Raw genomic sequence first — 25,967 nt, 5'->3', positions numbered from 1 at the left:
GTGGGCCTCCAGGGTGCCCACCACTGCGCTTTGTGGGGTGGCGGACAGCAGAAGCATGGGCTTCCTGACCTTACCCGGGGAGGGGGGAGGGGGCTACAGCGGTGTCTGCCCCATAGGCTTGCCGGATGGTTCAGTTCTGAGCCCATGCTCTCTGGCCCTGGTGGGGCCTGTCCCCGCAACTCCTTGTGCTCCAGAAGCACCTTCCTGCTCACAACAGGGGCGGCCCCTGTTCCAGCAACGGGAGAGCCCGGAGCTGTCCACTACCCCAATGGTCGGGAGAGGCTGGGTGGCCCAGAGAACAGAGGGGTCCTCCTGACGGGGGGGTGGATGAGAGGGAGGGCCTGCACGTGACGCAAGGCAGGGCTGGGGGTCGAGGCTTTCCTCCCCCTCAGTCATTCCTCGGGAATCAAAGGCCCTCGGCTGCCTCGATTCTAAGTGCTTTCGACTGTGCTCCTGCCATAGGGGCGTCCACGTACGAACAGGGGAGTGGAGCGCGAACGGACCGAAGAGGGAAGGTCCTGGCCACCCTCGGAGCCCTCCCAGGCTGGGCAGCCACAGCACCCCTCTATCTGTCCCGGCCTAGCGCCCCCCAGCTCGCCCCTCCCGCTGGAGCGCGTGTAGAGGGGGTGCTGGGGACCACGTGGACCACGGGTCTGCCCGGCGGGCTACCGGAGGCCACGCCCATAACGGGCGTCGCCCACTGGACACAACACGCCCCTCCCTATCCTGGCCACGCCCGCACTGCTGTTCCGCCCCGCCGCTCCGGTCAGGCCATGCCTATACCCACAGAGCCGCCCCGCCCTCGACTAGGCCCCGCCCATCTACTCCGAGCCCACTTGGTTGCTCCGCCCCTCCTTCTACCGGCCAGTCCCCTCCCGCGTAGGCCACGCCCACACGACTCCACCGGGGACCCCGCCTCTCCCAGTTAGGCCCCTCCCTCAGTGCCACGCCCACACCGTGGGGCCGCCGCGCGTCTCTCGCCCAATCCCCGGCCCTGCTGCACGACCGCCGCATCCCCCGCCGCCGCAGCCCAGCGCCCTCCGCGCGCTGCCCACCACCTGCTAGGCCGCAGCCTTTCCGCCGCTCCGCTGCCATCGGGCGTCTTGGGCGCTCCCCTTCGTTGGGGCGCCATCGGGCCAGCTACCGGACGGGTGGACTGAGCGCCACGAGCGGTGGCGCGAGGCGGGAGCCCTACGGGGACGTGGGAGCGACGCGCTCTGCCTCTGCGCAGTGACTGGCGGCCAGGCCCGAGCAATCGGCAGCCGAGCGGCCGAGCGGCGGGGGCGGGGAGGGCGCAGCGCCTCCTGCGGGCAAAGCGGTGGGTGCCCGCGCTGGTCCCGGGCCTGCAGGTGGGTGCGGAGTCCGCCAGTCCGAGCCTCCGACCGGAGCCCGCGCGGCTCCACGGCCTTCTGCCGCAGCGCGCGGCTCCCCGAGCAGCCCGGGGGCCCCTGCAGGCCCCGGCCACACCCGGTGGTGCTGCGACTCGGCGGCCTCAGTGTCTGACTGCTCCCCCAAATTGGCGTTGGAAGCGAGGACTGTTGGGAACAGAAGCCCTGCCACATGCTCAGTGCCCGGTAAAGCGGATTTACTGGCCTGCTGCTTTGTGCGCGCCCATCAGTCTACAACGAGATCCTTCCCCCCGGTTGGCACGACCTTTACCTGTCCTAGTCAAGATTTTTAGGTTTCTTGGTGAGGGAGTTAACAGTGAGGTTAATTCAGGCTTCCAACTCATGGGGACCACCACCACCAACTCAGAGTGAAGTCTGAAGCAGATGCATGATAGTTGGAGAAAGGGAAACCTAGACTCGGACTAAAAAAGAGATCTACCTAACAATCCTGTAACTGCAGAAGTAGCTTATCAAACCAGTTGCCACTTAGAGCTTCCTGGTGACCTTGGTAACTGGCTCGAGCTTGAGGAGTCAGCAGCACCTCCACGGCTGCCAGTTAGTTGGGGGGTGGGGGGAAACAGGGGCAGTAGACCCAAATCCTTGAAATAATTTCTTTTTACCTCATGCAGGAGGGAATCAAAGTAAGGAATTAGCACACTCATCACGAGATTGAACGCCAGCTTCTCTGATTCTTTTCCTTTAGGTTTACAGGGAACGTGTGTTGGTAAAACAATCCTGAATGTCTGTTGCAGGTAAGATGTATATGTTCTCTTTTTACTTCGGTGTTAGAGAAATAATTGAAGGCTATATTTGCGCACGTGAGGAGGAGCTGTGCAGGTGCACATCAGACCACTGTGGATTTTCAGCTCAAAATTTTTCTTTGAAATCTACCTGGAAGATAGCTTTAGGTTGTATGATTTTAAAACAATGAAGTTTTAAAAGCACCGCAGTTTCTCAAAATAATTTTTCAAATACTCTTCCACTCCTCAGCTGTTAAAGTAGGCCTTGCTTTGTATATTATTTCTTTTTAAAAAGTCAAAATGTATGCATCTATTTTAGTGTTCAGCTCCTAACTGAAAGGTCAGCAGTTCAAACCCACCAGTCACTTTCTGGGAGAAAAGACCTGGCAGTCTGCTCCCGTAAAGATTTCAGCCTAGGAAACCCTATGGGTCAGTCGTGTTCTGTCCTTTAGGGTCACTGTGAGTCAGAATCAAGTTGACAGCACACAACGACAACTGCATTATAGGTCCCTGGGTGGCGCACATGGCTTGCACTCTACTACTGACCTAAAGATCGGCAGTTAGAGTGCACTCAGCAGGGTCATGGACAAAAGGCCTGTCCATCTGCTTCCGTAAAGATTATAGCCAAGAAAACCCTATGGAGCAGTTTTACTATGCAACACGTATGTTGCCCTGAGTCAGAATTGACTCGACAGCAATGGGTTTGGGTTTTTTGGTTAACTGTATTGTAGATTCCTTAAGGTCATCCGTGGAGCCCTGGTGGTGCAGTGGTTAAGTGCTATGACTGCTACCCAAAGGGTCAGCAGTTCAAATCCATTAGCCACTCCTTGAAAACCCTGTGAGACAGCTCTACTCTGTTCTAAAGGGTTGCTAGGAGTTGGAATTGACTCGAATTGACCTTTTAGTTTAAGGTTATCTGAACATCTTTCATAGAATGAGTAGACTGAATTATTGAACTGAATGTATGGCTGACGTACAAAGATTTTTTTTTCCTTTTCCGATCTAATCCTTTCTGCTTTTGTAATGGAAAAAATAAGATTTCACTATTTCCCAGCTGTTCTGTTATCATCCAGATATTTCTTTTAGTTTAAACTACCGTCAGCTCTGATACACTTGTAGTGCATTCATTTCTCAAATTATTGTCATATCTTAAATTGTAGACTGTTTTCGCTGACCTAGAAGTAAATTGTGCGGTTTTCTTTCCCCATATGACTAAGCTGGCCTGAGCTCTAGAAATGCAAATTAATTGTAAAGCTCTCCCAAATAAAATAAAATTGAGGATAAATTTTCTACAGAAAAATCATATCATGGGGCCTGATAAAAAATGTTTAGAGATAATGTCTGTTTTTAATGGCAGGGTAGGTATCCTTTAACAGAAAATTATTTTGTAGTCATTTGTGTTATTATAGATTATAGCCATCTAAGAAGGAAACCATGCTTTTCTATTTTAGGGACGAATCATAAATTAAATGGCAGAGGTCCATATATTTGCACATGGAAAGAGACGTCTCAATTCATTATCATTTTAGTAAAACGAATTTTCTCCTAGATAATAAAGCAAAACTGGCCAGCATCAGAACCGAAACAGAAAGTGTAAGGGGAAGAGCAGAAAGGAGAAGCCTCTGCCCTTGTTTGTAACCCTGAGTTTCTCCACCAGGAAGAAGTGTCCAGCAGACGAGGTTTTGGTATAGGAGTTCACAAAGAAAATTGAAATGTCGGGTTCCTCACCATTTGGGATGCGGGTGGTTCATTTGGACCTTAAAGGAGCACCACCAAAGGTCTCGTACCTCTCGGAGGTAAGGATTCCTTCTTCCTCTATAGAATCACCTTTTGCCTTGGGTTCAAGCTTTGAAGTTGTGAATGATATTCTGTAGAAATGTGTGCTTAGAACACAACCATGGAGTTCTAAGTTGGGGCAAGATGGTACCAGTTGCATAGATTTTCAATTTTCCCAGATCCCTTCACAAAAACAGAGCAACCAGAGTAGCAAAAGGAAAAAAGAAAGAAAGAAACCCACAACCTCTTCAACAAAACTAGGTGCCAGGGTGTCCCCATGAATTCCCTATGAATACAAGTGGGTGATGCCAAACTACAGCCAGCATAACACCCATGTGTGACTAACAGCTGGGCAGAAGGTGCTGGAGGAAGGAGGAAGGGGAATTCCAACAGTGCAAAGATCAGAGGACTCAGGAGGTGGCCCAAAAACCAGAGGTTCCCCCCAGAGAGAAACGGCGGGAAGGTTTCACAGGCTCCAGTTGAGAGTGGGTGCAGAAAGACCCAAAAGAGGGTGCTGAGGAGGCCCAGGGCCTCAAAGCGCTCAGAAATACCTCACAAATTCCCTTCTAGAGGACAGAGTCCAATGCTGAGGGCAAATGTTGGGAAGAAGTACACATCGAGCTGGGCAGGAACACTCAGAATAAAGGGGAGAGAAGTTTCAGATACTGGGGAATGGAATCTAGAAGGGGCAGATATAAAAAATTATTGCAAGTAGCTACACAGAGTCCATTATTTCTAGTACTTCATGGTAACAATAGAGAAGGGAGCCCTGAGGCTGGCCCGTTTCTGGCTCAAATAGAAGAATATGTTCTTAGAAATACAAGACAATGCTTGTCATTTTAAAATGACCCACAGAAAAGGATTGTAGTTAAACTCCATAGAAAGACACTGTAAGAAAAAAAGATAATCATCTGAATAACATCGTAACAATGAAGGTGCACTGGGAACATAGGACCACAGAGCAGATGAAACAGTACCATAACATTTGAAAATGAGATAAAAGATACGAAGAAAATGATAGAAGCTATGAAATAACAGCACAAATGGGAAGTAGAAACTCTCAGAAATGTGATAACTAGATAGCAGGAGGACACAAAAAGATTGCAGATGGAACTCAGGAACGAATTATAAATAAAAAGAAAAAAGTTTCAGAAATGAAGAATAAACTACAAGAAGCACAAAAGAGAATAGATACTATGGAAAGTACAGTGCTGAAATAAATGGCAGAAAGGAGAAAAAAATGAAACATGAAGAAAGAGATTTATTAAAAAGCATTGTGACAAACTGATAACTATTGAAGATTGGCAATGAAGACCCAACTTAGGTGCAACTGGAGTCCCTGTTTCACTCATCTGTTGCTGCATGACGGACCACCCCCAGCTTCAGGCTTTAATACAATCTGTTTTTCGTTATGTGTCTGAGGCCAGCTCTGACCTGGGCTCCCTCATGTGGTTGGAGTCACATGGTAGCTGGAAATGCCTGATGGTCCAAGATGGCCTTACTACATGTCTGGCAGTCAGCTTCCTTTCAGCATGGTGGTCTCAGGGCAGTGTTACAAGAGGCAAGGGCAGAAACTGCAAGGCTTCTTTAGGCCTGAAGAACTAGGGCCTTTCAACTCACACTGTGTCATTTACTATTGATAAAGCAAATTCCAAGATCAGCCCAGATTGAAGGGATGGGAATTGACTCCACCTCTTGGTGGGAGAAACTACATGATAGTCCCAAAGAAGAGAACCAAAGCAATGGTGCAAAACTGATGGCTAACAAACTTCAGTTCAAGAAGACTTCCCCAATGTAAAAGAATACTTGAGTCTACATATTGAAAGGCCATGCCATGTACCTGGGAAATTTTATCTAGAATGATATGCATCATCACATGTTCTACTAAACATATCAGACTTAGAAAATGAAAATGAAAAAATCTATCAAACATCCAGGAAAAAGGCCTGAGTCGTTTACTAGAGAAAGAAAATCTGATCAGCATCAGATGTTGTTTTGACAGCAACATTCCATGAAGGTACGGGAGTAGCATGTTTAAAATAGCAAAAAATAAAAGTGAATCCAGAATTGCCTATCCAATCAAATTGGCCTTCAAGTATAAAAGCCACAGGTCAACTACTAAAAACATCCAAGACCTGACAGAACTTACTAAAGACCAAGCTTCAGATAACCAAGAAAGGATTGGAGAAACTCTCCAAAATGTTTACACCCCACATATGTGTAGATAGAAAGATGAGAAAGGCATAAACCAAAGTATTAACCAAGTGGTGATATCATTGATGGGTCTCATTTTCTTTACACTGCTCTGTTTTTCCTTTTACAATCCATCCATCGCCAAAGGCTAAAGGAGGAAAATGTCTCCAATCTGCGTACATGTCCCTGTGTGTGCAAATGGACCCTGCTTCATAACACCCCCTTGTCTTCCCCTCAGATTTTTCCTCTGTTCCATGCCCTGGGTGCAAACGCCCTCCTCATTGAGTATGAAGACATGTTTCCCTACGAGGGCCACCTAAAGCTGCTGAGGGCCAAACACGCGTACAGGTATCTCCCTGACGACTGCCTCCTTACAGAGAAAGCAGCGGGGATTCAGGGTGCGGGTGGGGTAGGGAGGCAACGTGGAGAATTCAACAGTGCTGGGAACATTCTTTTCTGTCTTTTCAAATATATTTCTTTTTTATAAAAATAGAACATGCTCAATGATGAAAATTTGGGAGAGTTTAAAAAAGAAAGTTAGCATCGATGATGATCCTTCCAGAAGGAAAAGCTGCGATTCTTATCTCAGGAAGCGCCTTCCAGTCTTTTTCACCTGTAGACAGGAAGTGCGTTGAGAATGCTTTGGGAGGTGATGATCCAAGGGCTGGGGGCTGCCCTTTAAGGCCATAGTCAGCCTCTTCAGCTGGGAAAGTGACAAAGGGGAAGAGGATCGAAAGATCAGATACAGTGTGGTCAGGTGCATCCCGCTGGTGTTAACATTGTGTGTCTCCTTGTCAATCGATAACCAATAGCCCTAAAGAAAAATGGGCAAAGGACCTTAACTGGTGGACCCTGAAAGAAGAAACAAGAATGGCCAATAAGCATATGAGAAAATGTAACCTCTGTTAGTAACCAGAGAGGCTAAAACAACAATGAAATGCCATTTTTGGCTACCAGATTGGAGACATTTTTTAGGAAGTTACAATGCTCTGTGTTCATGAGAGAGAAAAAACCTACCTGTGGTGGAAATATGTAGTGACTCAGCTGTTCTGGGGGACGGTTTGGCCTTGTGTGTCGAAGTGCCGGGGTACTCACACCCTCCTATGTGCAGGTGGAGGAGGGGAGGGATGCAGAGGAAAGCCTTAGCCGCATGGTGAGACGACTGATGGGCTTCATTTCTTACCGTATTTGATTCTTCTTTTTACGATGAACGTGTTTTTTAAAGGTGAAAAAGGTACTGGGGTCCCTTTGAAGCTTGAAAAGAGTATATTCAAGGTAAAGGTAGAATTTATACAATAAAAAATAAATTTGTAGAATTAGCTTAAGATCAAAGATAAACAGGAACTAGCAATGACATTTTATTTTAAGTTGAGATAAATTCGTAAGTGACAACTCATGAGAGGCTTGCGAAAAATCAAAAAATTGATGCAGCAGCTGGCCCTCCCCAGGAAGGGGCCTTGGGGCTGGTGTGAGCCACTCTGTGGGCCTGGAGCAGCCTGAGGCTCTTCTACTCACCAGCATCTTCCAGCAGCTTCCCTGAGAGCGGGGGAGGTGGGATTTCCATACCCATTTGCAGATCGGGTTACTTGGCACTAGAGCCGAGGTCTGCCGGCATCTGCACCACTCTCCTCTCTGCACTAAAGGGTCGGGCAGGCTTTTCCTGTAGGGCCAGGTAGGAAATACTACCAGCTGTGCAGGCCATTTGGCCTCCGTGGCAACCATCGGATTCTGCCTTGTGGTGCAAAAGCAGCCATAGATGATATGTACATGAGGGGACGGGGTGAGTGCCAATAAAACTATTCTTGGACACTGAAGTTAAAATTTATTCCATTTTTCCATGCCACGAAATACTCTTCTTTTGATTTTTTTCACCCATTCTCAGTTGGTAGGCTGTACAGAAACAGGACTGTGGCCAGGGTTTGCCATCCCTGCTGGAGAATCCAGTGTCTAGCCCAGTTTCTGTAAAGTGCAGTTGACTTCATTCTACTGTGGTCTGGGTGAGAATAGCTGTAAAAAAGCAAATGTTACAAGATAACTTGGTAGAGCATTGTTTCCCCAAATTCTAGCGTGGGAGCCTTCCCTGAAACTTTCAGTATCCTGTTGACCTCTGAGGAGGCAGCAGCCTCACTGGCCCCCAGGAAGGTCCTCGGGAACCTGATGGGAAGACATGTGCTGGCCTGAGGGCGTATGAGCAGAGCTGTGCTGGGGACGTTGGTGTGAACTCCTCTGGGTGACTTTTGTCTTTGCAAACCAAAACCAAAACCGAAGTCACTGCTGTCGAGTCAATTCTGACTCATAGAGACCCTATAGGATAGGGTAGAACTGCCCCAAAGGGTTTCCAATGCTGTAAATCATTACGGAGCCCGACTACCATACCTTTCTCCTGTGGAGCAGCTGGTAAGTTTGAACTGCCAACCTTTCGGTTAGCAGCCAAGTGTTTAACCACTGTGCAACCAGGGCTCCTTTTTGTCTCTCCAGCCCCTCTGAAATCAGAGAAATCCTGCACCTGGCCAGACAGAATGAGCTAGAGGTGATACCCTTGGTGCAGACATTCGGGCACATGGAGGTAAGTGGGGAGATGGGAAATACCTGTGTCCAGGTGTGGGGCTTGTGCCACAGGCTGGCCAGCTTGGCGCTAAGGCATGGGAGCGGCAGGGCCCAATGGGGCACAGGCAACACCCTAGGGGAGGGCTGGCAGGGACCAGCTCTGAGCAGCAGGAAGCTCCAGGTCCACACATCTCCACCCTGAGAGCGGAGGGAAAGGTGGGAAGGGGAGGACGGGGCTCCACTAGCCTGGTGGGGGAGGGGCGGGGTATTTTTTAATTTCTATTTTCTTCACAAAACATTGTGCAATGTAAAATGCAGTATTAAAAGGCGCTTTCTGCATTTCCATCTGGTCTTTGGCAGTGAGCATACGTACCTTGGCACAGTTGTAATCATCCCTCACCTCGACTTTATGTCTTCTTACTTACTATTGAAAATATTTTCAGGCTCCTCTGTTTCCCGAAAGAGCCTGTGTAGGATTGGTCTAGTTTCTTCCTAAAGTGATGCCATCTGCGCCTAGGATCCCCGTTGTGTGAAATTGTTTGGTTTTTGCTTTTTAATGTCTGTTATTATCTTTTTAAGTTAACATATAGTAAAATGGGCTGTTTTGCCATACTGTTAAAAAACAAAATAAAACCCATTGCCATCAAGTCAATTCCGACTCATAGTGACCCTGTAGAACTGCCCCATGGGGTTTCCAAGGAGTGGCTGGTGGATTCGAACTGCCAACCTTTTGTTCAGCAGCCGAGGTCTTAACCACTGTGCAGCCAGGGCTCCTTTTGTCATATGTTTTTTTGTGTTTTTACACAGGTATAATGTGTGTGACAACCCCCCAGTCAGGGCACAGAGCAGCTCCTCTGCCCCTAAAAAACTCCTCATGGTGCCCTTGGCAGCCACCCCTGCGGCCACAGTTCTATTTTCTGTCGTGATGGCTTTGTCTGTTGAGAAATGTCACTTAAGTGGAATCATACAGCATGTAGCCTTGAGGTGATACTGTTCGTTGACGACTTTCTCCATTGGTTCGCCTTCGCACCTTTGTCAGCCACGTTGGGGTTTGTTGTTGGTTGTTGAGCTGCCTGGATTTAACCTGCATGGTCTGTCTCCCTCTCTTTCTGTGCAACTGATGTCTCTAACAGATTTTGTTTATTAGCCTGGCTTCCTAAGAGTCAGCCCTCTGTCTTCGTAGCTGGAGGGTCAACCAAGGTTTGGCCAAGGTTGTATTTAGCGCCTTGAGCCTGGAAGTCCTCCACACTGGCCTGTATGTGGGTCAGGACACTCAGAGTTCAGCCGTTTCTCAGGCTTTGCCAGCCCTCTCAGGCCTCCCCACACGTGTGTATATCCTATCAGCCGGGGTGTGAGGAGAATGGGAGTAACCCTCTGGGGCTCTCTCATTTGCAGAGTCTCCCTAGTAAATTTCTGTGGGGTCGCTGTTCACCCCAGTGGTGATTGTGCCATTGGGCTGGCAGAATTTGTCCAGTTTTTATCGTCATCTCTGGGGAGAAGACTTAAAGACCTTTCACACCACCATAGCCAGAAGTCTGCTCAGGCTGAAATTTGAATGTGAACAGAACCTGTCTTCTCACAGTGTTACCACTCCGCCCAGTTAGGGTATATAAGATGGTGGCAGTAGTAATAATATCAAACCAAAAACCAAACCCACTGCTGTCGAGTCGATTCCAACTCATAGCGACCCTATAGGACAGAGTAGAGCTGCCCGATAGAGTTTCCAAGGAGTGCCTGGTAGATTTGAACTGCCGACATCTTGGTTAGCAGCCATAGCACCTAACCACTATGCCACGAGGGTTTCCAGTAGTAATAATAGCGTCTTCAAAATCTGTCTAACTTCGGGGGGGTTAATGTGAATCAAGATCAGCTCCAGGCTGATTCCCATGACGTGCAGGTCAGACAGACTAATTCTGACACTAGCCGTCCCTCCCACGGCACTCTCTACTTCTCTTCTGGGTTCGATAATCCATTGCAGTGGTTGCGTAGAACTCACAGAGTGTACTTACAGTTAAGAGGTTTATTAAGTAATAGGCTACAATGCAGGCCTCCTTTCAGTCCCAAGGTCAGACTCCTCTTGGCCCTGCTGTTTGTTGCCACTGGCTCTGCCAGTGGGCCCGGGCTTGTTACCATCTTCAGTCACAGCCCCTGACGAGTTGCAGCTCTTTTAGGAGTTTTAGGAGTTTCCTTGCCTCTTTGTCTCTTCTCTCTCCAGCTTTTCTTCCTATTTCTTTCTGTCTCAAAAATCTCTGTGGTTCTGGATGCTTTAATACACTCCCTGTCAATTTCAAGGCATGGCATTCCCACCGGGGCCACAAATTAACCAATCCCCTCTCAACAGGCCACAGACACATCATTTGCATAGTAGGCTTTAACTCACCTCATTTGCATAGTCTACTGACCAATCCAGGGCTGCAGACCTGCAGCCCAGGACCAGACAAAAAGTATCAAACCCCAAATTGTTTACAGCTTATCCAGGGAATGTAACAAACCCTCTAGGGCAGAATACTACAGCAAAGGTAACTCCTCAGGGTTTAGGGGAAAAACCTCTCAAGCCGTTTCTCAAAGAATCAAGACAAAAGGCCACATAAAGGAACTCATCTCAGCACAAGATTGGAAGGTAAAAGAAAGGTCACTGACAAGCCAACTGGATTACTCAGAACCCAGCTGGGAGCAGGTTCCGGAAGACACTGAGGTACTTTCCCTGGAGCCCAGTTTTGCCATAGCTTTCTGAGGATTTGGGAGTAAGCAGCACAAGTTGTGTCAGCCAGGAGCAAAGTGGAGTAAACCAAGAAGGCAAGACTGACCCTGCCACACATTGGGCTTTCTCTCTCGGCAGTGTCATGACCCCACCCAACTGCTTTCTCCACAGTTTGTGCTGAAGCACGACGCATTCGCTCACCTCAGGGAAGTGGCAATTTTCCCCAACACCCTGAACCCGCATGAGGCAGAGTCGCTGGCACTGGTGGGAGCCATGGTGGACCAGATCATGGAGCTGCACAGGGGAGTCCGGTGGCTGCACATCGGTTGTGACGAGGTTTGGTCCCTCTTACCCCTCCCCTTGGCCGGCAGGGTGTGCTTTCCCTACCTTCTGCAACATTCTTCTGTTTACTTCAAAGCCTCCTTCTTCCGTGACATAGAAAACCCGTCCATTTACCAAAGTATAAAGACAGGCTTGCCAATGAGATGGTTTCCACTTAGGGAACCCTGTGATCAAGGTTCATTCTGGTAGGTGTCTCGGGAGGAGGGGTCAGGCACAGGCCTACCAGGCAGGCTGTGGAAGAAGCAGACTCCAGAGGCCCCTGTGTGCCAGACAGGACCCCCCTCAGGATGGACTGTCCTGGGCCCCACCCTGGCACAGCCAGTCCTCAGCAACGGCAAATTCCGGCACGTGGGACCTGGCAGTGGACGTGAGTTTGAGCGCATCATGTTCTTCTGACTAAAGAAACACAGTTTTGGGTGGGAGGAGGAAGGAACTAGTATTTTTGGACCCTGAAGCACTAGCTGGCAAAGGTAGTATCCTGGGGGGCACGCTTTCTTTTCCTTGCCTCAACTCCTGATGACACAGACAGGCCTGGAGAAGTCCGCACTGGCTGAGACCAGGGCTGCTCAGCGTGTAGCAGGGGCTTCCAGCATCTTAGCCTAGGCACTGATCTTTTCTTCAACAGAAAAAAGCTTTTTTTAGTTGTGGTAAAATACACATGACAAAATTTGCCCTCGTAACCACTTGAAAGTGTACAGTTCAGTGGCGTTTAGTACGTCCACATTGTTTGCGATCATCACCTATCTAGTTCCAGAGCCCTCTCATCACCCCAAATGAAAGCCCATTCCCATCAACAGTCACTCCCACCCCCTTCCCCCAGTCCCTGGCATCACTAAATCTCCTTTGTCTCGGCACGCATGACTGTTGTGGGTATTTCACGTAAATGCATCACATGGTATGTGGCCTTTAGTGTCCTGCTTCTTGTGCTCAGCAGTGTTCTCAATTGAGGTTCATCCCCGCGGTAGCATGCAGTGTTCTCAAGGTTCATCCCCGCAGTAGCATGCATCAGGACTTCACTTCCCCTTATGGCTGTGTGGATGGACCACAGTCCGTCTGTCCGTTCATCCATCGACGGACACTTGAGTCACTGCCATGTTTTGGTGATTGCAAACAGTGCTGCGGTGAATGTCCACAGAAGTCCTGAGAGGAAGCTTAGGTCCAAGCTGTCAGGGCAGGTCGCTGGTAGAGTGGGGTTCTGAGCCCCCATCCCCCGGCCTGCACCAGCCCCTGGGGTGCCCCAGGAGACAGTGAACAGCCAGGATACCTCTCGCGGGGTCCTTGGTGAGGACCTGCCGGTGCCAGCTCCTGTTCTTCCCTCTAGGTCTATTACCTTGGGGAGGGGGAGTCCTCGAGGCAGTGGCTGCAACAGGAACACAACAGCAAAGCCAGACTCTGCCTGTCCCACGTGAGGGCAGTGGCCAGCCACGTGCTTGCCCGGCACCCCACCACGACACCCCTGCTGTGGGATGACATGCTGCGAGACATGCCCGAGGACCTTCTCGAAGGTCGGATCCCACCCCACAGTGGGCTGAGCCTGGTCAGGGGAAGGTGAAGGGAGCTGAGCTCAGCTTCTCTGAGACCTAATGCTTCTAGGAAAAAATAAACAGCAGTTAACTTTCTGGGGAGCCCTGGTGGCACAGTCATTAAGAGCTCGGCTGCTAACCAAAGGGTCAGTAGTTCAAATCCACCGTCCACTCCTTGGAAACCCTGTCCTACTCTGTCCTATAGGGTCACTATGAGTCAGAGTCAACTCTATGACAACCAATTTTTTAAAAACTCTCTGAAAACTTTTAGATCCAGGCAGCCCTGCTGGAACCTGCTCCTGATGTCCTTGTACACACGACTCAGAGCTACGATTGTTCCCACAAAGGCTGATTTTTAGTGTCTAGAGGGAGTGTGGGAGCAACGCAGGTGGGTCCTGAGACCAGGCGGACGGCAGCGGCAGAAGAGGGCTGAGAGACCAGGGTGTCTGCTGCCTGCTCTAGCTGCCCTAGGCGGCAGCCTTGGCTGGTATGTCCTCCATGGCCAGCCCTGCCAGGAGCCCAGGTTGAGGTCCACACCTATGGCTGGCCGGACGAGCCAGGTGGTGGGGGAAGCAGCCCTTCACCCATCCCAGGGGTGGCACTCTATTGAGACTGCCTTCGGGGTGAGAGCTGAGGAGGCCGCCCGCCAGGACCCAGGTCACCTCCTACAGTGAACACAACCACTGTGAGGGGTGATCCTGCCCTGGGACCCAAAGTCAGGCCATGGCCTATAGCAGCCCGCCAGTCACTGCCTGACCACCAGGCAAGATCTAAAGCAGAACTGTCCTAGCCGGTGGCCACTAGCTGCAGGTGGTTTCTTAGATCTAATGAGATCAGGAATGGCCTGCTCCTCACGCACATGGGCAGCCCCTGTGTGGGACACCAAGACACATCCTTTTGGATCCCCTCCTCCAGCATCACCTGGGGTGGGATGGTGACTCACTCTTTAAGGGACTGGAAGCCGAGTGAAGCAGCCCTGGTGACACAGTGGTTAAAGTGCTCAGCTGCTAACCTAAAGGTCAGTGATTTAAACCCACCACTTGCTCCTCGAAAGAAAGATGTGGGTGTCTGCTTCTGTAAGGATTACAACCTTGGAAACCTGTGGGGCAGCCCTGCTCAGTCCTGTAGGGTCATTATGAGTCAGAGTTGATTTGATGGCAGTGGGTTTTAAGCAGGGTGTTGTTGTTTCCAAAGCAGGTGTCAGTTTGTGTGTGCATTTATCAGAGCAGTATAGTGTTGAGTCGGGACACGGGATCCAGGTGTGGGGGACAGCATGGTCCCCCAGGCCCTGTGGGAATGTGGCCTCCATGTCCCTGCAGAGTCGGGTGTGCCACAGCTGGTGGAGCCAGTGCTCTGGGACTACGGGGCCGACCTGGATGTCCATGGCAAAGGTCAGTCCTACACTGCAGGCCCACTGCCCATGCCTGAGCACCCCTGGGTGGGGCAGGCGGCCACCTCCAGAGCCTGGTTGGCCCGGATGCAGTCGATCATCATCAAAGGCCACAGTGCAGTTTGCTCCCTGCTCCGCCCCTGCCCCTGGGCTCCCTGAGAACCCCTCGTCCTGCTGCCCGGTCGTTCCCCAGGCCTTCCCTCTGCTCCGGTTACCGGCTTGGACAAACGTATCCTGAGGGACGTGTTTGCAGGGGCTCCGCACCAGCTTTCCCCCTGGGAGCTGGGACTATCACACCTTCTTGTTTCCTTTCCGCAGTCCTCCTTATGGAAAAGTTCCGGAAGTGCGGCTTTCCCCGGCAGTGGGCTGCCAGTGCGTTCAAGGGGGCCACAGGGGCACACCAGGCGCTGACCCCCATTGAGCATCACCTCCGGAACCACCTGCAGTGGCTGCGGGTGGCGTGGGCCGGGCCGGCTGGGGCGCTGCAGGGCATAGTGCTGACCGGCTGGCAGAGGTGTGAGCCCTGGCCAGGAGCCCCACCCCATGGGACCTGCAGTGGGAGCCTGAGCTTGGAGGGCAGGGAGGCACCCCCAGGGACCTGGAACAGGGTGGGAACCCCGTGTCAGGCTGAGCCCTCTCTGGGCTGCAGGTATGATCACTTCGCTGTGCTGTGCGAGCTGCTGCCTGTGGGAATCCCATCGCTGGCCATCTGTCTGCAGTCGCTACTGCAAGGTGCACGCCCCCTGCACGCCCCGCCTGGAAGCCCATGACTGCTCCCAGGAGGATGGGGAGGGGACAGAGGCCAACAGCCCCACCACTCACTCAGCTGGGCTGTGGTCTTCCTATCCGTGAGGAGCAGGGTCAGCTGGAGCAGGACGCGCTCTCAGGGCCATGAGGGCAGCTTGACCCCTGCCTGCCCATCTGTCAGTCCACCCTGGGCCATCCCTTGTCAGAGTGGGGCCAAGGCCATCCTGGGCGTGGTACTGCGCTGAAGCTCATACATGATGGCACATCTCACGTCTTTAATGGAAGCAGCGGCCCATGCCCACAAAGGGAGGGACCCGTGGCCACTCAGGTCCCCAGGTCCCCAGGGTGAGGCTGTTCCTGGCCAGTTGCCTCCTTCTGCTGGGGCCATCACAGTGGGGCCAGCACAGGGTGAGTCCTGTCCGTCTGTCGGCTGCAGGAGGCTTCAGTGATGAGGTGAAGGACAGGGTGGAGAGCTGCCTTGGGGTTGCGAGTCTGGACATAACTGACTTCACGAGGTATGAACCCCAGCCCTTCGCTCCGTGAACCCCAGCCTCTTGCTCAGACCATGGTTCTCACCCTAACCACCCACCTCGGCAGGGAGGGCGCCGGCTCCTTCCCCGGTGGCGACATCCTCGCCCTCGTCATGCAGGTCAGTCTCTACCTGCGGAGCTCCGTGGGGGCCCTGCTGGACGGGAACAGGTGAGGAGCCTCCATCCCCACCACCTGTTCAGGTGGGATGGGCCCTCCATGTTTTCTTCACGATTTACTGGACCCATCAGGCATGTGTGGTTTGTCCAGGTATGTGGCTGGCTGGTTCGGCCCCTACCACCGCAGGCGGAAGGTCATCCACCCAGTCATGGTGCAGCACATCCAGCCCGGGGTGCTCAGGTAACAGCCCTTGCCAGGCTTCCACAGACTCCTCCCTCACAGCGCCTCCTCCCTCAGGCACTGCCTTAAACTACAACAGGTCTCTGAGTCCTGCCTAAGTGAACTGACACCCTTCACAGTGAGTGGGGGTCTTGTCACTTGGGCACTCTCTCTGGCGTTAGAGTCAGAGGGCGAGCATGTCTGGCGCCCAGTCAGTCACCTGTGCACCAGGACTGCGGGGCCGGCTCCTCAGGAGCCGTGCGGGCAGCTGACAGCCCAGCCCCTCAGCTGAGATTCACACAGACCATCTCACCAAGGGTGAGGGCCAGCCAAACTGTGTCAGGGTGGGACACTCTCACTCCCATTTTCTCCCAATGGTGCGCGGGGGGCGCTGGCAGCTGTTTCAGGGACAGCTGCAGAGGCCACGTGCTGGGTGCCCTGCCACAAGCTCACGGCCGTGTCTCCACCTAGCCTCCTGGCCCGGTGGGGCACCCTCGTGCAGGAGCTAGAGGCTGCCCTGAAGCGTGTCTTCTTCCCGGACGCCGTGGAGGAGTGGCTGGAGGAGAACGTGCACCCCAGCCTGCAGAGACTGCAGGGCCTGGCCCAGGACCTCAGTGAGGCTGCCGCCCCCTTCAGCCCCGCTGGCCAGCGCCCTGACCAGGCAGGGCCCCTGAGAACACACGGGGACCCCACCACCAGACAGGGCCCTGAGAACACATGGGGACCCCCCACCCTCATGCCCTGACATGGAAGCACAGAGCCACATGGCCAAAGCAGAACCTCCCCCCACTGTGTGCAGGGCCACCTGTGGAGCCCCTGGCAGCTGGGCCGGCTGGCACCTGGGAGCAGAAATCAAAGGGGAAAACACAGGAAAAGGTGCCTCAGAAGCTGCGCTGTGATCTGCACAGATTGTTAGTGCTTTTGAACTAAAAAGGAGCGTGGAAGCTAAAAAACACACTAACATTTGAAGACCTCTTATTACCCCCTGGGTTTTTCTTTTTTTAACACTTAGTTTTCAGTGGGGCTCTTCTGATACCTCCCTTGTGGTGGCTCAAGACCCTTTCCCTTTTCCCTGAGCAGAGGGATGCACCGTCCTCTCCTGGGGGTGAGACAGGGCCATCCTATTTTGGAATGTCTTTAGCCTTCACAGATGGACACACCAGAGGCTGGTCACAGCATTTTACACTTTATTTTAGGAAAAAAAAAAACTTAACCATTTAAAAAAAACTTTGGCATGTTTAAACGTCCCGGTCCCCAAACTAAGCTGGTTGGTGTTGTTACCCAAGGTGAAGGGGGGTCTTCCCTCCCGCTCCTCAGAGCCATCCAGCTGCTAGATCTGCACCCCTGGGGTCTACCCTCTCCCCATAGTAGCTACACCTAATCCCCAAGATAGGAAGCATCTCACTGCCCCCTCAGAACCATGGGGCAAAACCTCACCCTTCCAAGGCCCTAAGTGTGAGGCCTGGGACAGCCTTGGACCTGATCAGGGGCCTTGGGAGGCCAATGCCAACCAGGAGGCCCCAGCTCTCTGACCAGGGCAGGCATGTCACCCTGGACGAGGGAGGCAGCCTTTGTGTGGTCCTGAGTTCAGAGAAGTAAGAAAACCAGCAGAGTGAGCACAGGGCTGGGACGGGGGGCACCCGTAGCCCCAGAGCCCTGCCAAGGGGCAGCTGAGCAAAAACCCCAGACTTGTTGTTCAAGACAAGCTGGAAACCAGGGTTTTCACAGCTCTTAAGCCTCAAACGCTGCTCAAGGCCACAGAGGCAAAATGACCTAGGCCGAGAGTGGAGTAGGACGGTTCCAAGGCTCACAGCCCACACGTGGTCCTGTGGTTCCATATGGCACTGGTAGGGTGCTGCTGCACCGTGGCCCTGATGCCAGCACACCTGCATCCCAGCCCCACCAGCTGCCAGGCCTTCCGGGGTTCCTGAGGGCCAAGCATCCAGCTGGAAAGGGGCACTGCACGGGGAGGGGGGGTGCTGCTGGGATTTCTGAGGCCACACTGCAGGCCATCCGTGTCCACTGAGAGACCTGGAATCTTGCCACCACCACTCCCCATGTGACGTGGCCTCTTGGCTGCAGATGTTCCCTGGAGAGAGCCTGGCTGCCCACTGCCCGCAGAGGCTCAAGCCCCCCGGCCATGGGGCCAAGTCCAATCTGTGGAGCCAGGCAGCATCTCAAGGCCCCGCCACTGACTGCCGATTTGAGCTTCTGAGATGATGTTTTCACCAGGGGAGGAGGATTGATCCTAGACCCCCCTGACACCCCAGGGGCAGCCCCCCTCCATAGCACACCATGCAGATGTCCCCCTCTCGGGAGGCTGCAGACAAGGTCCCTGAGTGTGTTAGAGGAAAACAGCAAGATGGGCTGGCGCTGGGCAATGCAGGTGTGTGGGGAGGAGTGTTGCCGCGGTGGAGGCCTGGGTCACATCAACTGCGGCCCCCCGCGTCCGCATCACTGTCGCTGCTCTGAGACAGGTCCCTGGGGCTCTCTGGGCGGTGCAGCTCCAGGAAGCTGGTGATGAGCTTAGCAATAGCTTCCACGTCACTGGGTGAGTCCGTTGAGGGAAGAAAATGAGTCACCTCGGGCCGTGAGTTGCCCTCATCCTCTGCCCCCCATGCCACCCAGCCTCCAGTCCCCACCTCATATACAGGCCACCCTGGGGCACCTTAGCTCTCCCCATTCCACACCCCTCCCCCACCCTGGACCCTCTTGCCCCTCCCCATGTCATCCTTCCCACCACCAGCATGGAGACAGGGCCTGGCCTCTCCCCTCCTAGTCCCACTCCCCCCCCCACAATGTGGGGACACCCTGATGTCTCCACCCCCCCCACCTACCTTCGGTGGCCCATGACCGCGCTCTGGGTGAGGGGGTGTGAGAAACCTGTTGCAAATCGCAGCACCACCACGTAACCCTTCCCGAAGTACCGGACCTTCTCCTCTTCCACATTCACGTCCCGGATGTCACTCAGCAGGACCACCACTGCGAGGTACGAGTCAGTGGCTGACCCCCCACCTGCCTACCCTGTGACACTACGTCAAAGGGTGTCCTCCACGGGCACTGCCTGCACCCTGATCTTAAATGACACGTGATGAATGACCCACACTCAGAGTCCTGAGTAAACCTGGAACTTCAAGTGACTCTCTGACTACTGGTCCCCTCTAGTCAGGGTGAGGGGAACCATGACATTGACCATGTTGGCAGATCAGCCTGTGGAACTGCTGTCATGATAGCTATGACACCTGCAGGTTTGCTGGTTGCGTTGAGACACTCATCTGCTGTGTGGGCGTTGAAGCTAACGTGTCAGGGATCAGTTGGACACATGGTGTCCCCTCTATGCTTTCCTTTTGTTTGTCCCCAGTTAACGAGAAATGCCTTCCTGGCCCTAAGCAAGGCGTGCCCCACAAGTTTTGATGGGAGCTGCAGGGAGACCCCTACTCAGGTACCTCGGTGGCCCCAAGATCCTGCAGCCCTGGGCAGCCATCAGGAAACTCAGCACAGGCCCCGCAAAGCCACTCGCACCGAGGCCAGGCCGCGCTCCTCTCCCCCGTGGCCACACTCCAGATGACCCCAAGACCTGGTCCCCTGTGGGCTGAGTCTCTGAGGAGTCAGCTTCGAAGCTCACCAGTGGGAGGTGCTGTGCAAGGGGCTGAGAGTGACCGAGGGGCTCCAGGCTGATCCCTCACTAGAGACCCCCAGGAATCTAAAAGCTCACCCTGGTGCTTGTCTGTGTATTTCGCTGAATTAACTCAAGCACCAACACCAAAGAATCGTGGGTGTGGTCCTGAGGGGCAGTGTCTACTGGACCCCCTGCTGGCCCACGGCTGGGCTGGCTCTCCACGTGTAGCCAAAGGTCAAGGGCATCGGGCTCCCCTCAAGTGCCTGCTCAGCGCCCACCCCCACACGCCCCGGCACTGAAGGGGGGTTTAAGGAACCATACACGCCCTGTGAAAGCAATGTGGACACAGCTCACAGCCCCAGCACAGAAACGCGGCAGACCCTGCACAGTTGCTCCTTCCCCATACCTCACCTTGTTCATGGCCTACCCTGGAAAAGGTCAGCAGCTTCCTGTACAGGCTGAAGGTCTTCAGAATGACTTTCCCAGTGCTCTTGTTGAAGATGGCTTCCTGGAAAACCGGCCAAAAGGCATCGGCCTGGCTGCCGGGCTCTCTGTGCACTGACCACACAGCCCCCTCCACCATGGCTACACACACTGGCCCAGACGGAGAACCCCCTGCATGGATCTTGCCGTGGGCCCCCCACGTCTCACCGACACACACACCCTACAGGGAGCCTCTGCACAGACGGGGAGCTGTGGCCCAGCACAGCCCACCACGTACTGCCCAACCTGTGACAGTGAACGCTTGGGAGTCTGGTCCCCCTGCTGCCTCATCCCCATCAGACCCCTGCACCCTTGAAGCCCGAGTCCTCTCGTTGGTCAAAGAGGGAGGGGGCAGCTGAAGCTATTGCCAGCTCCTCTTTGCAATCGAGAGACGTGACAGGCAGCATGGCCACGAAGGTAAGAAACGAGGACGTAGAGGTTGGAGGTCAGAGCAGTACTTGGGGCCAGGAGGCTTCAAGGACTTGTGATGAACACAGGAGCGGGGGTGGGGGGGCACCACTGAGGATGGCAGACTAGCTCCTTATTCCACTCTGTGCTGAGGTGGCACCCAGGGGTAAAGGCAGTCACAGGGGCTTCTGGGAGAAAACGGCTCAGGGAGGGTCCTCTGCCCAGGACAGTCATGGCCCCTGAGAAGCTCCCAAAAGCTGTCCAGTGCCGAAAAGAGGTACAGTAGGTCACCGCAGGGCCAGGTGAGGCCACGCAGAAACGACTAGGCTGGGACAGGCACTGGGGGTGGGGAGAATGAGGTGCCTTATGTCACAGGGAGCTCTGATTCCCCTGCAGTAGGGTCACAGCCAAGCCCAGGAGGCACCTCCTGCCTCCAGGCCCCTTGTCGCCTGCCCTGCCCGCTCTGGTCCTTACCTCCCAGTCCTCCAAGTTCTGTACCGCCACAAACAGGCAGCCTGTGACGTAGAAGAGCTGCCAACCCAGACTATCTGCAGAGCAGACACATTGCTGGTCAGCAGACAAGACCACGCAAAGCAACAAGGGCCAAGGGCCTGACCCGGGCCACCTGCCCAGCACCCGCCCCAGACACCAGGCAGCAGAGGTGGGAGCAGCATCCAGCCAGCTGACTGCCCAAGCCTGCAAGGACCCCCAGCCCAGGGCCTGCCACCCCATGCCTCTGGCCCTGTCTCTATCGCTCGGGACCACCACGCCCAGCTCTGGCCCTCATGGCAGGACTCGCAACGGTGGACAATGTGGGAGCACTCTTGGGAGAATGACCTGACCAGTCTTCATTCCACGATAGGACCTTAGGCAAACAGTAAAAAGCGTTTTACGCCACATAAGAGGTGAGAAGGCAACCGCGAGCCAGGCACGTTAGGGAGGGGAGCTGCAGGTGAAGCAGGTGTCCCACCAAGTGCAGCCACAGGAGGCGGGTTTCCCTCCTCTCCCTGTCCCGGGCACTGTGGGCATTGCCAGGCAAGGAGTGAGGCATTTACCTCCACTGTAGTAGGCAGCGGCCAGGCCGATGGACAGGATTCCTGCAAAGACAAAAACAAGAGCCTTATGCCCTGGGAGCGTCGCCCCAGCAACCAGGCCCTTCCCATGGCCAGAGAGGGCTGGGGGGCCAGGCCAGGGGACAGGACAGGAGGAAAGCAGCAGGGGCTGAGAAAGGACAGCCAATAAGTCTTCCCATGAATGTGGGGTCCACCACTCACAGATGCTTGTCTATGCAGGCTCAGAGGTTATGGAAACGAGGGTGAGGGGAGCCTGACACAGCTCACCCTTAGAATGCATGGATGTCTCCCCCAAGGAGTCACGGCTCAGCACATGAGGGAGCACGTGGGGGAGCCACATGCTGAGCACAGATGGCACCTCTCCCTACGGCTCCTCCAACCCCGCCAACAAGATCTTCCTGGGGGACAAGGATGAGGGCCAGGAGCCTAAAGGAACTCATAAGCTGACTATAGGTAAGAGCCGCCCCCCCATGTCTCATTACCCAGGACGAGGACACACATGAGCTCCACGAGTGTGGGGACTGTGACCTGTTTGCTACACCTCAGCACCCACAACGTTAGGCTTCAATAAGGAGCCCTGGTGGCACAGTGATTAAAGCGCTCCGTTGGCAGTCTGCTTCCACAAAGATTTATAGCCTTGGAAACCCTGTGGGGCAGTTCTGTTCTCTCCTAAAGGGCCTCTATGAGTCAGAGTCCACTCAACGACAGTGGGTTTGGTTGGTTTTGGAAACCTTCAATAAATATTGTTTATTCAGTTTTTGATAACCAGCCTTTGAATTATACCTGTAAGCAAAATCTGAATCACAATCATTAAAGTTGACAAAACCAAAAAGGACCCGGTGGCATGAATCAAAGTACCCGTGGCCAAGTGTGTTTGACCAAGCATGAAGGAAAAACACTGTGATCTCAGAAAAACACAAGAAGCATTAAGAAAAGGATGTTAGTGGTGAAAAAGAACAAACTAGACAACCTTTATCTGTAAAAACACATATAAAAGATAAAATCTGAGAAGAATACAAACCAACCAACCAATCGCTGTGATCGGAAGCAGCAGCACAAAGGAGAACCGATTCACTTGCACACTTTTTAAAGATCACATGCTCGTCCTGTGGAGGAACACTGAAATCCTTACCAACCAGAAGCGACCAGGACCTGATGCCCGGAGCCCTCTTCAGGTGGAGATGGGAGCTTGTATGCACCTCCACCTGCATGTACATCCCGGAATGTTCTGGCACCACTGTCAACAGGATACTGGAGGACTAGGTAAGAACAGACACAGATAGGTGGAGCCCTTGAACCCAATGACCAAAGACAAGCACCCACCTCCTTCTCAGGAGTGGGCCGACCAGCCAAGGCCCCAAGGGCACAAAACCAGCCAGCCAAAGCAGCTACGTGGAGTCCCTTCACCCCACTGGAGCGACCTTCCCCTTATGGCTGCCCTGGCTCAGCACCTCCCCCATCCTCCCAGGAGACCTCAACGTCCTAGAAACCAGGAGCCCCCTGCAGTCTTCAGGTTTCTGGCACACCACCTATCAGGACCCCTGTTAGCCCCGTGCTGGCCTCCACCAAAAGAGGAAGCCAAAAGGAAAGGAAAAAGAATTTGTGTTTTGCTTTATAAAAGAAAAATGTTATGTTCTTAAAACCCTCGTCATGGTTTGAGTCCACTGGCACGGACTGAAAATTTCAACTTTATCTTCCCTCTCCTCCAGCTGCTAAGACAGCAGACTGCACACAGCAGAAGACTCAGAAGCAGCAGCTGAATAAGCGAGACAGGATAAGGGCTTCCACAGACGGAGTGCTTGGCTGAGGGCTACAACCAAAACCAAACCCGCCCCGTCAAGTCGATTCTGACTCAGCAACCCTATAGGACAGAGTAAAACTGGCCCATAGGATTTCCAAGGAGCAGCAGCTGGTGGATGTGAATTGCTGACCTTCTGGCGAGCTGCCAAGCTCTTAACCACTGCACCACCAGGCTCTGAGAGCTACAACTACTACTCAAAATTCTGCCTCCAGAGACCGAGTTCTGGATAGTTGTTCAGATCACTTCCCCATAAAGTAAAATCAAATTTCTGATGTTAATAGCAGATTCTATCTCATGGAAACCCTGGTGGCATAGTGGTTAAGTGCTACGGCTGCTGACCAAAGGGTCAGCAGTTCGAATCCATCAGGCGCTCCCTGGAAACTCTATGGGGCAGTTCTACTCTGTCCTATAGAATCGCTATGAGTCGGAATCAGCTAGATGGTGCTGGCTTTATCTCAACATTATTTGCTAAAATCATGCAAGCCAATTCTGGATCTCTGCAGGGCTGAACCCTCTCTCCCCCGACTTGCCCTATCTGACACCGCTCCACACGGACCCCCCTCACGCTGACACACGCGCGCACACACCGTTCAAGGTTTACTTCAATAACTACATCTGTTTCCTCACCAACTGCCTCCCTCCAGTTCTAAGCTCCATGAGAGCAGGGGTCTCAAGTCTTCTGAGGGTCAGGACTCAGCAAGTGACACACTTGCCACAAGAGCAGCCCTGGGCCAAAAGCCTTCAAAACAAGAGGCGAGCGCCTCCCACCTAACACTGTAGGCTTGTCTGTTAAACCGTTAAATGAGACCAACAGATACAAAACGCTGGTCCGGGTCGCTCAATGTTGAGAAGCGAAGCGGGTGGCAACAGCCTGGCGGCGGCCCCGAAACACACAAGCGCACACCTTCCCTCCTCCCGCCCTGCGCTGGCCGGCTCGGCAAGGAGGGCTCTCCGCCCCGGCCACTGGAGGCGGGGCAGGCCCGGCAGACTCGGAACTCACTCCTCCCTGTATCCCCGGGGCCGCCACCCCTCCGTCAACCAACACGCTCCTCGTCCCCTCGGGCGCACCGCCGTCCCGCCGCGGCGCCCGCGCGAATCGAGGGCGCCCCCACGCCCCGGTCTCCCCGAAACTTCCGTGCCTGAAAGGCGGGAACACCAGAGAGACACCCCCGCACCACCCGCACCGCCCCCCCGGCCCCCCCCGCCACACGGGAGGGCGGCCCCAGGCCGAAGGCGCTTACCGAGTGGAAGTCCGCGCCAGCGCCGCGACCAAGGGACCCGGAAACCCACCCAGCGAACTGAGGGCACGAGCGACACTCACTTCCGCACTCGCGGGGGCGGGGACCGCACTCACTTCCGGACGCTCGGGGGCGGAGACAACGGCCACTTCCGGACTTGGCGCAGGATGAGCGGACGGGGCGGGGTCCGAGGTTGGGGTCGACTCTGACTCCCGGATTTCAAACTTAATTTCCCCCACCCCGGCTGGAGAACAATAATCTCTAGTTTGATTGGCTGGTGGCAGAGCAAATAAAATGCACTTAGAAAACAGAATGTAGATCAGCTATGTTGGTGACGAAATGTTGTTCCTGGAGGCCCAGGGAACCTCAGGCTCCCCTTCGCTGTACCCTATAAACATCTGTGGGGAGGGGGTATGGAAACCTTAAGACGTACGCAAAGATAGGTAAATTAAGTTTCTCAAAAAGCTGTTACAAATAATATGAAGCACCTAGAAATTAATAAAAGATGTCAGGAACTTCAAGGTAAAAATTGTAAAAACTTCCCTGAAAGTAGAACTAAAATAATGGTTCATAGATTGGAAAACTGAATTTTGTAAAGATGCCATTTCCAAACGATCTCTAGATTCAATGCAATTCCAAATAACAGTATCAACAGGTTTAAAACAAATAGCATTCTTCACGCATGAGGCAGAATGGGAGAAAAACAACTAAATCCTTGATTTAAACCTTTAGTTTGGGAAAAGCAGACGTGCACGTATGTTTGTAAACCCCACAGACGGCAGTTTTTTGGTCACTAAGAAAGTTGGCCCAATCTTGAGGAAGGAGAATTGCTGTAGGAGACAGTTTTCTCCAGGAAAATCTTTCAGTGGCCCTGTCGGCGGCCTCCTACACGCTCTGCCTCAACAGTCACCAGCTGCTGCTGCTACTGTGGCTTGGGGACTCTGCACAGCTCCCCCCAGCTGTTCTCAGCGTTCCTAATTCGATAGGTCTTCAGCAAGGGATTCAGGATTTAGGTGACGCTGGTCCCGGGACCACTCTAAGAACCGTTGCTCTAGGCTTCCGCAAAACTGGGCTGTCTGAACACTAAACCTTTCCCAGCCTGCTTCCTCAGTTCGCAGTCCACCTTTCTGA

General features: G+C 53.4%; 3 protein-coding genes across 22 annotated transcripts in view; 1 reads left to right on the top strand and 2 right to left on the bottom strand.

The window, feature by feature from the left end:
* The window catches only part of OGFOD3 (2-oxoglutarate and iron dependent oxygenase domain containing 3), a 52,342-nt gene extending 51,126 nt beyond the window's left edge, over positions 1 to 1,216 (bottom strand). For all 6 annotated transcript variants that reach the window (XM_064270453.1, XM_064270457.1, XM_064270450.1 and 3 more), the window contains exon 1: positions 1,059 to 1,216. In XM_064270453.1, the coding sequence (XP_064126523.1) occupies positions 1,059 to 1,132 (74 nt within the window). In that variant the 5' untranslated portion in view covers positions 1,133 to 1,216. The remainder of the gene's footprint in view (positions 1 to 1,058) is intronic.
* On the top strand, positions 1,202 to 17,169 carry HEXD (hexosaminidase D). 13 transcript variants are annotated; one of them, XM_023556761.2, is made up of 15 exons: positions 1,202 to 1,349; positions 2,092 to 2,140; positions 3,786 to 3,924; positions 8,576 to 8,663; positions 11,176 to 11,339; positions 11,517 to 11,681; positions 11,877 to 12,054; positions 13,009 to 13,192; positions 14,530 to 14,601; positions 14,919 to 15,114; positions 15,250 to 15,332; positions 15,784 to 15,862; positions 15,945 to 16,046; positions 16,146 to 16,235; positions 16,686 to 17,169. In XM_023556761.2, exons 6-15 carry the CDS (start codon positions 11,587 to 11,589, stop codon positions 16,957 to 16,959), a joined length of 1,353 nt encoding a protein of 450 aa, XP_023412529.1. In that variant the 5' UTR covers positions 1,202 to 1,349; positions 2,092 to 2,140; positions 3,786 to 3,924; positions 8,576 to 8,663; positions 11,176 to 11,339; positions 11,517 to 11,586; the 3' UTR covers positions 16,960 to 17,169. The 13 variants fall into 13 exon arrangements, with proteins under 13 accessions (XP_023412529.1, XP_023412528.1, XP_010595171.1 ...); XM_023556760.2 differs by having other exon boundaries at positions 9,452 to 11,339; XM_010596869.3 differs by lacking the exon at positions 11,176 to 11,339.
* A 248-nt stretch (positions 17,170 to 17,417) lies between these two features.
* Positions 17,418 to 24,966, bottom strand: LOC100671591 (cytochrome b-245 chaperone 1). Of its 3 annotated transcripts, XM_003417316.4 has the most exons (7): positions 24,840 to 24,966; positions 22,930 to 23,056; positions 21,780 to 21,821; positions 21,199 to 21,272; positions 20,245 to 20,341; positions 19,052 to 19,196; positions 17,422 to 18,761 (listed from the first exon to the last, which is right to left on the bottom strand). In XM_003417316.4, the coding sequence occupies exons 2-7, from the start codon at positions 23,012 to 23,014 to the stop codon at positions 18,644 to 18,646; spliced, it is 561 nt and encodes a 186-aa protein (XP_003417364.1). In that variant the 5' UTR covers positions 23,015 to 23,056; positions 24,840 to 24,966; the 3' UTR covers positions 17,422 to 18,643. The 3 variants fall into 3 exon arrangements, with proteins under 3 accessions (XP_064126528.1, XP_064126529.1, XP_003417364.1); XM_064270458.1 differs by lacking the exon at positions 19,052 to 19,196 and having other exon boundaries at positions 17,418 to 18,761; positions 24,840 to 24,942; XM_064270459.1 differs by lacking the exon at positions 21,199 to 21,272 and having other exon boundaries at positions 17,418 to 18,761; positions 20,261 to 20,341; positions 24,840 to 24,942.
* Between the last annotated feature and the right edge of the window lie 1,001 nt (positions 24,967 to 25,967).

The sequence above is a fragment of the Loxodonta africana genome, chromosome 18 (genome assembly GCF_030014295.1).
Source record: "Loxodonta africana isolate mLoxAfr1 chromosome 18, mLoxAfr1.hap2, whole genome shotgun sequence".
Classification (NCBI taxonomy): domain Eukaryota; kingdom Metazoa; phylum Chordata; class Mammalia; order Proboscidea; family Elephantidae; genus Loxodonta; species Loxodonta africana.
Note: the sequence above shows the minus strand (reverse complement) of the source record. Positions and strands in the feature narration are given on the sequence as shown.